This window comes from Lagopus muta, chromosome 7 (assembly GCF_023343835.1).
Source record: "Lagopus muta isolate bLagMut1 chromosome 7, bLagMut1 primary, whole genome shotgun sequence".
Taxonomy (NCBI): domain Eukaryota; kingdom Metazoa; phylum Chordata; class Aves; order Galliformes; family Phasianidae; genus Lagopus; species Lagopus muta.
Window position 1 is genome coordinate 43,941,919 of NC_064439.1, and position 12,048 is coordinate 43,953,966.

At 42.7% G+C, this 12,048-nt stretch overlaps 1 protein-coding gene across 39 annotated transcripts in view; it reads right to left on the reverse strand.

Annotated features, from left to right (window-relative positions):
• The window catches only part of CLASP2 (cytoplasmic linker associated protein 2), a 128,206-nt gene that overhangs the window by 80,645 nt on the left and 35,513 nt on the right, over positions 1–12,048 (reverse strand). For 30 of the 39 annotated variants that reach the window (XM_048952032.1, XM_048952069.1, XM_048952033.1 and 27 more), the window contains one exon: positions 1,410–1,556. In XM_048952032.1, the coding sequence (XP_048807989.1) occupies positions 1,410–1,556 (147 nt within the window). Of the gene's footprint in view, positions 1–1,409; positions 1,557–2,049; positions 2,250–12,048 lie in introns of those variants that run through there. The other 9 variants (XM_048952058.1, XM_048952057.1, XM_048952056.1 and 6 more) reach the window with 3 other exon arrangements.

Here is a 12,048-nt window from a genome sequence, read left to right on the forward strand (position 1 = left end):
ACCAGTTATAGGTTCATGAGTTGGGAGCTCATCAACAGATAGTTCTGGAAAGATGTTTGAACCATATGCCTCCTCTGATCTCAAGTCCTCCCATGTATCTATCTATTTATTTAATGGTTCTGGAAATAAGATGTTTGAGTAATTGTCCTTTTCCATTGTCATGTCCTTTGACTCACTCCTTTTTTCATTCATTTAATGGTGACACCTCTGTTTTCTCTCAAAAGAAGCAGAAGCAATGGTTCTAACATCAAACCAGTGGTTTTCTGTAAGAACCTAGTTCTAGACACTTGGCTGTAAAGATACAGAAATAAATAACAGCAATAAAATACAAACTGTTAATTTCAAAGACAGTTTCCCTTATAAAGTCTTTTAAGTGGCACTTCCTGATTCATACTGCTATCAATTGTGAGTTATACGATGGCACTGCTGATCCCGCCCTACGGGAATCTTTTCAATGTATCAGGAAGTCTGAAGATCACATTAGAGATGCAATGAATTGCCAAAACATGAGCTCTATCTTACTGAGAGGCCAACAGATACTGCAGCTTGTTAGGTATGCATATTTTAGTTCAAATTTTATCTTTGCTGCCGAGTTCAGAAGAACACCCTACCAAAAGAAACAAACAATTATTTATCAAGTACCATACCTAAAGCATGGTATGTTTCCACTTACTTACACATTTTTCTGAATGTGTGCATAAACCATCAAAAAAGGTGTCACTTTCTTTTTAAATAGCAGTGAACATTTGCTGGTTAGATTCCGCCCCTCCCAGCTATTATAAAAAAAAGAAGAAGAAAAAGCATGTGCACCTTCAATGATTATAATTAGCAAGCATCATCATTATTCTACTTTGAAATCTACCATGCTAAAAATCCTGGCAACAGTTTTGGCTCTCATTTGTATCTTTTACAATTAGTTTCACATTACTCTGGCAGTTTATGGAGTAGTAGAAGTCACTGAGCTGTACCATACACCTCTGCTGAAGTCTACAATTGATGACCAGCCCTTTTGAGCCATGCAAAACAGAGCACACCTACAGTAAAAAATTCACTTACATGCATTTCCTACAGAGTTTCACAATATATTTATTGTATATATTGTGATGGACATGTGGATTCCATGAATTCACATGCATACATTCATTCCACCAATACAATCACATTCTCCAGGTTATTTTTTTTTTTATTTGTGAGGCCTCTATAAGCCAATTGCACATCATAAAGCAGGCAGGCTTTATGCACACACCTTTAAAGACAAATAATTACGTAAAAGAGGGTCCCTTACTGTTATCAGTTCTGCAAGAATACTGCAGTCATGAATTAAACATCACCTTTCAAAGTTCTGTTCTGTGCTTGTTCTAGCAAGGTTTGTGGCAACACCCATTAGAGGCTGAACAGCTTTACATTACCTCCAACCTTTGGCCCACCAGCAGAACCCGGCTTCCTTGCACTGTTGGAAGGATTTCCTGGCTTTTTAGGTGCAGGAATCTTGAAGGCTGAAGCAGCTGACGATGGCCTATTTCCATCCACCGACTCTTCATCATCGAAGCTTTTGTCTAGAAAAGGATACATTAAATTGAAATATATATGAGAATGAACGTATATTTAGCTCTCAATCGTCTGTACTGCTTCATATTTCACCGACTGAAAAAATGCATAAATAAAAACGTGTATTATCACTTTGTCCTCTGCCTGTGACCTACGAATAAAATGACAATCAGAAATAAACAGCATTTTCTACATAGTAAGTGTTCATAAAATATCATTTTGCCTTCATAATTAATCACTACAGCACTGCACCTAAAAATGAATCCTTCACATTCATTCCCACAAAGGGAAAATATCTTTGCTCAGATCAAATATTTTTGCCCACTTGCATGTATTTCCCCCCAAGGAAATACCATTCTGTATCGCTGCATTCTACCGAAGACAAATGCTTCTCCCTTTTCTTCTTTTACTCGTGCATGCATTTTTCTGCTACACATCCTCCCACAATGTGTCTACCAGCACTCCCTGTCTCTTCCCTTCCACCCAGATTTTTCAACTTACAATCGCAGATCCGCTTGCAGATCAGCCGCCTCATTCCTCTGATAGCTCTTAAATCCCCTGGCCCTAGGAAGGACCCAGCACCTCACATGGCCACACGCAGTCGATTCTAAATGCTAATCCAAGATGCTGTTGGAACCTGCTCGCAACACCCGAGATCCACCACTGAGATTTGTGCCGGCATCTTTCTCTGCCTTCCCTGCACTAGGTGCAGGCGGAGCCAATGAGCTGCGAGGTGACATCATCTGCTGGGAGCCACGGCCAGGGGGAAAGGTGGAAATCCCTCATGCAAAGAAACTCGTTCCCACGCACGGCATTCGCCACAATCCCCATCCTTCACTGGAAGATTAGACAGACTGACCGACAGTGCTCCAGGGTGTGTGCTCCTCTCTGTCAACTCCAGCTCTGCACATGTCCGAGCAAGAAACAGATCGATCTCTAATCACTAGATAGAATAGCCTCAATGAAAATGCTCAGCCTTCAAAATAATGTATGTATATTCCAGCAGGAGAACGTAACTGTTAATCAATCCATTTAGCGGAAGAAGGATTTACCTATAAGCTTCTGCATGGAAGAAAGTACCAGCCTATGGCTCCCATATTAAAGAAAATGGGCGAGGCTGAGCCACAGCTGCACTACAGCAATCAAAGACCAATGTAGCATATTACTGCCTCTAAAAACTGGCACCTCAAAACAAACAAAAACCACTGGATTGCACACCTCTGTTATCTCCGGAGCGCTGACTTTTTACCCTGGCTTATCCAGAACTCGTTCCCAGCAATATGTCACCTATGTTTAATAACACAGCCTCCCAAAGGGAAGCCGCTTTTATTAAAGCAGTAAAGCAGTTTTTTTCCAATAGCATCTGCAGCAACAGCGAACACGGGAACACCCCACGCTGCACATGTCAGAGATGGCCAGTCCTACAGCTGAATTTTTTTCTTGCACTAGCAAAAATCACTGTGCTGCACAGCCAAGTCTTTGTGATGAAAGAAGAAACAAACAAACCAACAAAAAAAGCAATAAACATCTGGATGCACACCGACACAGCAGTGATTTTCATACAATCGTTCCTTTCTCAAGAGCTGATTTTTAGAGTAACTCCCTCAGTGCAGGCAGGGCTGGATTCATGCACCACAGAGGCTGCACGTTGCCATGGGAGCAGCCCAGCTCAAGGAGGGATACATTTTGATTCCTGCTGCTCTTATTCTTGTAGATTAAAGGTAGCCAGACTTCAGGACTTCTGGGCAGGAAAGCCCAGTGCCAGATCAAGAAATGAGCTAAAAGGGTTATTAGAGACATAAATAAGAATGGCTTCTATCTGGGATGCTGCAACGCTGCAGATCATTTTAAAACGGCATTAGGAGCATCATGCAGATACTTGCACATCTGAACAGACCAACATCCATGCATCATTATGCTGTCACAAAAGGTGATTAAACATGAAAAACAGGCTTTTCTAATAAAAATGCTTTTGTTGCTGTATATATATATATATATTTATTTATTTATTTATTTATTTTTCCGTTTTTAGTACCCACAATGAAACAGGGTGGACTTCCACGCTAGTATCCAGCAGCACTACACCATAGCACTGATACGCAAAAGTACTGCATAAGACGCCTTGGAAAAAGTGAAGTTATTTACAGTACAAGTTTAAAAATAGCAAGTGAGCATTTGCTCATTTACTCAGAATCTGCTAATCAGAAAGCAGCCACACACCAGCACCCAAACCACCCCAAACAGTGCTGTGCTCTGGGAGCCCACATCTCCAGCTGTGTTCTTCCCAAGCTGCAGATGACCAAGGAGCACTGAAGATGAGGAACTGTGCAAGTTACTGCACGATGCAAGAATGCAGAAACTCTATTTTGGAAAACTGCTACTAATTTGTTTTGTAAACTATGCATTCAACAATGGTCGTAACAACACAGTCAAATTTCTTTGCCTTGTCAAAGGCTGTATTTGTCCATGCACTGAAGACGTTGTTAGCACTGGATTAAAGACCTTGTCTATGAAATAGTTTCATACAGTTGCTTATTGCAGAGAAAACCACTTCAAAATCCCATTTTTTTCTTCTTTCATGTGCATAAGCATGTCTGAAATATAGAACTGATTGTAACCCCTGATAGCTAGGCATTCTTAATTGGTCCTTCTCATGATTTACATTCAGAACGTTAAAATTGAAAGTCCAGTCACTACAAAGTTAAAGCCCAGTACCATAAATACGTAACACTAACTGATGAAACAGCTGGTTTAATTCTAAGTTCCAAGGCTCACGTGCTACCAGCCCATTTTCTTAATAAAGAAAAACAAGAATGTTTTGTGCCACTTTTCCCTGAAGTCCAGTTTCTCCACCAGTTCAGTCCTTCACAGCTTTACCTCACGCTTCACTAGCATTGCACCAACTGACCTTCAGGGGTATCTCCTTCTCAGGAAGATACTTGACAATGCTTGTGAAGACCTGAGGACTGAAATCTGCACTTATAGAAGTTAATGAAACTGAAGCACCGCATTTGCTTCCAGTATTACATGCTTTCCACTGACACATATTTCCATCTCTTCCAAAGGCACATTCATACAGCTGAGCACAGGGAACTCCAGCTTGGGATGAGCTGTAATCCGCAGGGCATAAGAGCTCTCACAAAAGATTAAATATAATAAATAATTTCAAATTAAATCTATTTGAAGGATGCAAAATGTTCATTCTAGAACAGCTTGGAGAAAAATAACTAAAAGATATTAAGATAATTTTGAAGACAAAATACTTGAAGAATATCTAACTCCACATCTGCAAATACACATGACAGCTTGAGAGAGCACTCTCCAATCAGCATTTTCCAATAAAGTTCCACGCTGCTGAAAAGGGGAATAGAAAGCTGTAAGAACTGCTAAGGATAGCTAACAACACATTGCTAAAAAACATGGTTAATGTAAAAGACAGGATCTCAGTTTAATCTCCTTTAGACTATTCTTGTACACAGTATCTTCATTTTGCATCTCAAAAAGACTATTGGAGGCAAGCACACCAACAGAAAAAGACCGTGGAAGCCAGTCTTGCCAAAAGCTTTTCAAGAAACCAAGTAAGTACCAAATGCACGTTCTTGCTCTGGTCTGTTCCAGGAAAAAGAAAACAAAACGAAACAACACTAGAAGTTCTCTCCTCCAATAAAAGAAACAGAAACCTGTAGAACTGGCATATGTTGTGAAGGTACTGCATATTAACTCAGTCGGTACCCATTGATGCCTATTATCTGCAAAACATTTCAGAAAAGTCAATAGAATGCTTCTAGCAAAACAAACCAACCTGAAAGACCTGGCCCTAGAGATAGCCACTTTCAGAACACAGCATTTACCACCATTGTTCTTAGATGAAATCCAGGCACAGCTGCTGCTATTGGAACACAAGCCAAAATTTCGAACCGTGGCAAAAGTTTATGCTAATACTCATAAGAAACAGTATGCAACTGGAAGTAAAAATAACTGCAAGATAAGGGCTATCTTTCTGCTTTGTAGCATTATTCTCAGTCTCTGTATTTTAAATATGTAGTACCTGTTTTTAAAAGTATTCAGACATACAAAGGACAACTATTTACAAACTTGATATTCACCACTATTAATGCAAAAAGCTTCTTAACAAACCACATACTCCAATCTGGTGGTAGAACAATCAAGGTAATCACAAATGTCCAAAGACAAAAGAGCATCCAAAACTTCTTATACATACAGAGAAGAAAACATTTTAGGGCTGAAGTAAATTAAAGTCAATTTATTGCTATACAACGGAAGTCTTTTCTCTTGTTAGTCTTAAGAGTCACAGAATGAATGTGTCATTTAACATCTATTATGCTGTAAGTCACAATAAAGGATGAAAGAAAGAAATGCACCCTCATCTAGATGGCTGTAGAAATAGACAATCTACTCATGCCATTCATTAGAAGATAATCAGGAGATAATTAATCTTAAAGCAAGTCCCTAAGTAATAACGCAGGAAAAAAAAAAATAAAATCCCTGTATTTCTCACAGTAACAGTGAACTAAAGTTGGCTATAAAGGAAAAAAAGGAAAAAAAATGTAGCAGTAACAAGATCTTCTAGAGCTGTGCATACCAAACAGTAGTATTTTACAGTATAGAGAGACATCAAACCAGAGGATGCACTCTAACAAAACTGCCTCCAAACACTGATTTCTGTTAAAAGATACCCTTCTTATACACATCTTACTTTCAAGTACTGCTGCAGACAGTGAATGCTTTTGGACTCCTCTTAGGACTTCTTTGGCACTACAAACTGTTTGTAACATGACTGCAAAAACGTGCCTAAGCCAAACAGTTTAAAATCCTTCGGTTCCCCCAGCCCCTCCTACACCCTGTGCCTACCAGAATCCCAACTGCCAGTCCCCATTCAGTGATACACAAACACCACCTGCATCAGCTGCCAGGAACATCTGGGTTAGCACTGTTAGCTCCAGTGTTGCTGGCTGTACCAGTTCAAATTTCTGTCAAGCATGAAGAGGATGCCACAAGAACTACAGCTGTAAAAGGTAAGCTGAACCTTCTATTTAATTCATTCTTCAGGCAAAGGTTGCACGCTATTCAGTGAACACTTCAACCCTGATACATCAAGCATTCCAAGAAGTAGGAACACATTACTCCAACCAAAAAAAAGCAGGATACAGCTACCTACGATCAACCATTTACATGGCACAGACATCCTGGGTCTCCAACTGTCTTTCAGCGGATATTCCAGAAAGGAACCAACCTCCTCTGGGTAATGCATGGCAGTCTGGGTGCTGCAGGGTATTTCAAAGGGCACCAGACGCCTGAGGCAAGGCAGCTGGATCACACACACAATATTTGGAATCAGATATAAAAGCAGAATTTCTGGTCATTATTCCCATAAAACTTTAGAACAAGTGTGTAAAAGCAGCCCCTACCATCAGACTGATGCATTAGTGTCAGAGACACAAGGTAGGATGTCCCACCGGTTCTATGTTATTGCTGCACTTTTTTTTATGTTTCTGTTAATAAAAAATACTCAGATTTGTTGCTAAGACAAATTAATTCTATCACATACAAAGGATGCTTCACCTTCCACCACCCGTTCTGCAGTCAAATAGAGAACAGGCTGAGGACAGCAATCCCTAATCAGCCTTCCATCCCCCAGGTGCAAAACCCCAGCACCAGGCCCCAAGGAGCTCACAGGCCCTCCAACGCACCCCCTGCAGTCCCAGTGCGGCCGCCCAGAGGACGCCAGGCCCTCTCCTCCACACCCCTCTGCTTTGGCATCAGGGCAGAAGAGATGCCACCTTCTCACGCTCCGGGGCCAGAGCTGAGGGATGGCAAAGGACAGCCGATACAAACACAGCAACTCCACTGCTTTTAATGACTGCCTCTCCCTCGGCTGCCTGTGGGGTGTCAGCACGCTTTGCTCCTCCTCCACCCCAGGCAGCTGCAGGGTGCTGGAGAAGCCCCTGCCCCCACTGACCCTCTTGCTACATCCTTGCCACTGCCTCACAGAAATGGTCGCAGGCCCCAACTGCCAGCCGCCATGTTTGGGCCTGCAGTGGCACTCAGAATCCTGTCGCCATGGGCACCCAACTGCCCTCAACCGCAGTCCCTCAGCTGACGCAGCAGGAGACAGCAGCTTGCCAGGCTTCTCCAAGAGATACCTCGCATTTCTTGTTATTTTTGAGGACTGGATGGAGCAGCCACCTTTAAAGAAGAGGCGGCTGCTGGAAGAGGCTGATGACATCGAGCCCATGGAGGTGGACCCGCCTGGCAGCGAAGAGGAGCCCATGGAGGTGGATCCACCCGAGGCAGATGAGCTGATGGAAGTGGATCCACCTCCATCGGGGCAGACCGGCCATCTCTCTGCTGCTGCCAGGCCAACCACGAAGAGGTCGCGCCCCAAATTTCATCGCAGGGGCGCCAGGATCCGTCCACCTCCCGCGAAACGGCCGCCTCGACGCCGGCGCTGATCCTCCCGTCCTGTAAGTTTGCCCTTACCCGCGAGAGCCCCAGCTCACGGCCATCCTGCGGGCTCACGGGGAGCCTCCATTGCCTGGTCCTTCTTCTGTTCACAGCCAAGGCTCCTACGAGCCCTTCCTTCCCGACCCCCTCCCTCGTTCCTTCCCAACTCCTCTCATCTCTTCTTCACCAAGTCCTGAGCAAGAGGGCAGGGCAGGGACTGCCATCCTCGGAGCTGCTGTGCCGGGGCAGCGGGACGAGTCTGACAGAGGGACCTCAAACATCGCAGGGCTGCGAGGATCCCGTAAGTTCACCTTTAGCCAGGAGGGACAGCACCAAATCAGGGCCATCCCATGGGCTCACACAAAGCCTCCATTTCCTCATCATCCTTCTCTTGACAGAACAAGGCTCCATGAGCCCATCCTTCCTGCTCCCCTCCCCCATCTCTGCCCAGGACAGGAGAAGAAGCCAAAGAAGGGACAGACGCAGCTGCTCCTGGGGAGAACCACACTTCGGTTCAGACACGAAGAAGTGCAGAAACACAGCAAGAAGATCCAATCCAGATGCTTTGCCTGGACTTCTCTTTCAACACTAGACCATCACCATTTTAAAATAACAATTCAAAATAATAAAAAGTAAAAAGCACAAAACTAAATTAACACATTTTCATTTTTAAAAAGAAAAGCACTGATTGTGTCTGTGCTTTAGGAACCTTAGAGTTTGCACGTAGGTTCCCACGTCCCCTCCTTGCCTCCCGCACACAGAACGTACCCCGCAGCAGGACACGCTGCCCTCATTGCCAGCCCGAGGAACAGCACCGCACTGCACACACCGCTGGGGCTGCCCCTTGCCCTGCCTCAGCACCTTCTGCTACTTTGCAGGGATATTTCACACACACATATCAAGAACATAGGAAAGAGGCCCTTCTGACTCTTGATCTACAGAATCATATATACAAATACCCAGGCTCTGAACACCAGAAAATCCTCAACCATTTCTGAATGTCATTTAGAAACCTAAAGACAAAATTTATTTCTAGTCGTACTGCTGGAATATAAAAAATAAAAAATAAAAATAAAAATCAAGTTCAGTTATCAGTCTAGAATCTACTGCTGTCCAGAAAACAGGGACGCCTTTTCCGTATGTCTGCAGCTTTGTTAGTAAGAAATGGTCTGACTTACATAGTTCTTCTCTGAAACTCTTTGTTTCCATGTTGAACCTTACTTTGTTCATCCATGCTGAGAAGAAAGTGTTCATTTTCATATAGCCCTTGGCTGTTCTACACATTCCCTCCGTCCCCCATTTACTTGTTTCACTGTCCCACAGATCTTTTTCAGCTATGAGCAATGGTATGTGCACTTTAAAGACAAAACACCACTCATAACCTCTGTTAAACACTGTGACAGTTCCACATGACCTTACAGTGAAAAGAACCTCTCAACTGGTTTGATTCAGAATAGCCATCTAATTCCAACTCACAGGATCTGTCCTTCATCTCGAAGGCACAGGGAGGAAAGGCACCCCCCCAGCACATCACCTACCAGCTGCTTGCAATGGAAGAGGAGGAGTAGGGCTCCTCTAGAGGGAAATGAACCAATGCAGGCACAGTTAGCATGTTTACAAAACATGCTCAAAGGAAAAGAGAAAAGGGAAGAAGCCATGCATTTCTACATCCCAACATCTACTGTCTAAAAGACTTTTTTCAAGAAATGGCTCCGGACAGTACAAAGCACCACAGTGAAATCCTGCCCATTTTCTGGGCTTGTGTAACAACTGCTTTATTTACTATCATTCCCAGGCCTGAATGGGTTTTAAAAGCCTCCTCCCTTCTACCAGAGGATTGAGTAGTCAGAAATTCGTGTCAAAAATGCATAAGGTCAACAGTTTTTATACACTGAAAATTAAGCTATCATCTGAAAACAAACTCTACAGCCTTTTAACTTTCATGTGTCCAATTTTTTATTTACTTATTGTTACTTGTCAAAAATAAGATATTAAAGCTGAGCAGCACCCACATTTTACAGAAAGCACTAATCAGATTAAAGACTTAGGAAGACAGCCTTCCGCTCAGAAGAACATCAGGGAATAGAAGGTGACGGTTCCTGTACTCTAGGACACACATACACTAATGAGGTAATTTCAAAAAAGACAAAACCCATAATTTCATATTTGTATGTGCTACAATTCTTACTGTATCTGGATACAATTACTAGTATTAGCAGCTAAATCAGTTGCATATACTGTATCATTTGGAATACGATGAGTGCTTGAAGTCATCAAACATCGTTAACACCATACAGCATTTACACAAACATCCCCTTTTTCATCTTTGCAGTTCAAGACAGAATATTCAGTACATACTAGTAAACAGATGAGGGAACCAAGAATGTTCTCCTATAAAGCTGATCTGATGCTTTTAGATAGCTCTCAAATACCTTGTGTCTGGAACTGCACTTGTTAGTGCATCCAAAGAACACTTAGGTCTAACCTTTCTTCCATGACTCTTCCCACGGCCCCAAGTTTTAGGCAGATACATTTCTCCTAATTTTAATAAATCTGTTGAACTGAGAGCAGGACCCTCACCTGTAAAACAATGAAGTGGCACGGTACTGACTGACACCAAGGAAAGAAAGAGCTGATGGAAACAACCAACGGATGACAAGGCATAAAGAGAATGCACAAGGCGATGTGCCACCCTGCCATTACGTTAGCTGCTTCCCAAACACCCTAATCAGGTTATCAGCGGATAAGGGCAGAAATGCATTAGCCTCTCCAAGAAACAAGAAATCCCAAGCGAGGAATGGTTCTTGACTAGTTTTCTTCAGCAACCTGAGGAACAAACACAGACCTACATTCACACAGGCATGTGAAATGCCTTTAGACCAAGACACTGAATGCTTTCCCACTGGCACACATTCACTGCAGTGGAAGTAACAGTTCAATTGCTCACTAGTCCAGAAACAGAATTATTTTCTTCCTCTGCATGTTTCAAACAAAAGACTGGAGAGTTTGAGACCGCTAACATGGGTAAACAGAAAACTTGGCTTTTCCCTTTAATCCTCAATTTGGAAATCAGCTTAAGATTCAACATTTAAGCATTATGTTTTATTTACATTCCTGCTCACGCTCCAGAAACACTGAAAGAATGCCAAACAGTTACAGTAAGCCACTGTCTTGCATTTCAGACAAAACATTCAAAATACCACCTCCATACAATACTTCCAAACTGCATGTACCTTTACAACATATCCAGGCCGATTAAATGAACAAAGCTAGGAAAACAAAGGACAAGTTCTGTTCTCTGACGTAGCAGCACAACATCACCCAGAACAATGGCGTACCTTCAGACAGTAAGCTGAACCTACTGCCACAGCACAGTGCCAATTTGTCAAGAAAAGGAACTTCTCAAAGCCTACTGAATCACCACCCGTAGAACAGAACGTGTCTGCTGTGTTGCAGGATGTACGGGATGAATGTGAAATGGAAAATCACGACTAAAGCAGCATTTACACTGAGAAAGAAAAAAAAAAATCAGAAAGTTTTCTTAATGGTTCATAAGGTTTTGTTATCCCTAACAGTCTTATAACACAATGCCGAAGGACTGAATTCTTTGTAAATGTGGTAAGCAGTAGTTTCAAGAGAAACCAGCAGCTACATAATCATCCTACACACTCTTAATTGTATCTGGCATTACAGCTCAAAGCTCCCACACAGAACGTCAGCTGACTGCCCGAACAGTACTCTGTTCTTAGTGCCTTTGTTAATGACGAATTTAATTATACAGAGCAAAGCTCCGCAACCACCCTCACTTCATAACCCTCGACCATTAGGGAACCACAAAAATCCTATGGCTTTGTCTAGGGAATACAGTTATTTCTTAACATGCTACAACTCGCATCCTTCATCTGCGCGTCACCGCGACCCATGTTTACACCACACAGAACAGCACTGCTTCATGGGAAACGGGCACTGGGAAAAACAGTCCTAGAGCAAAAATGACAAGAAAGAGCTCAGTGTGCGCTCAGTTCCACAAAGACG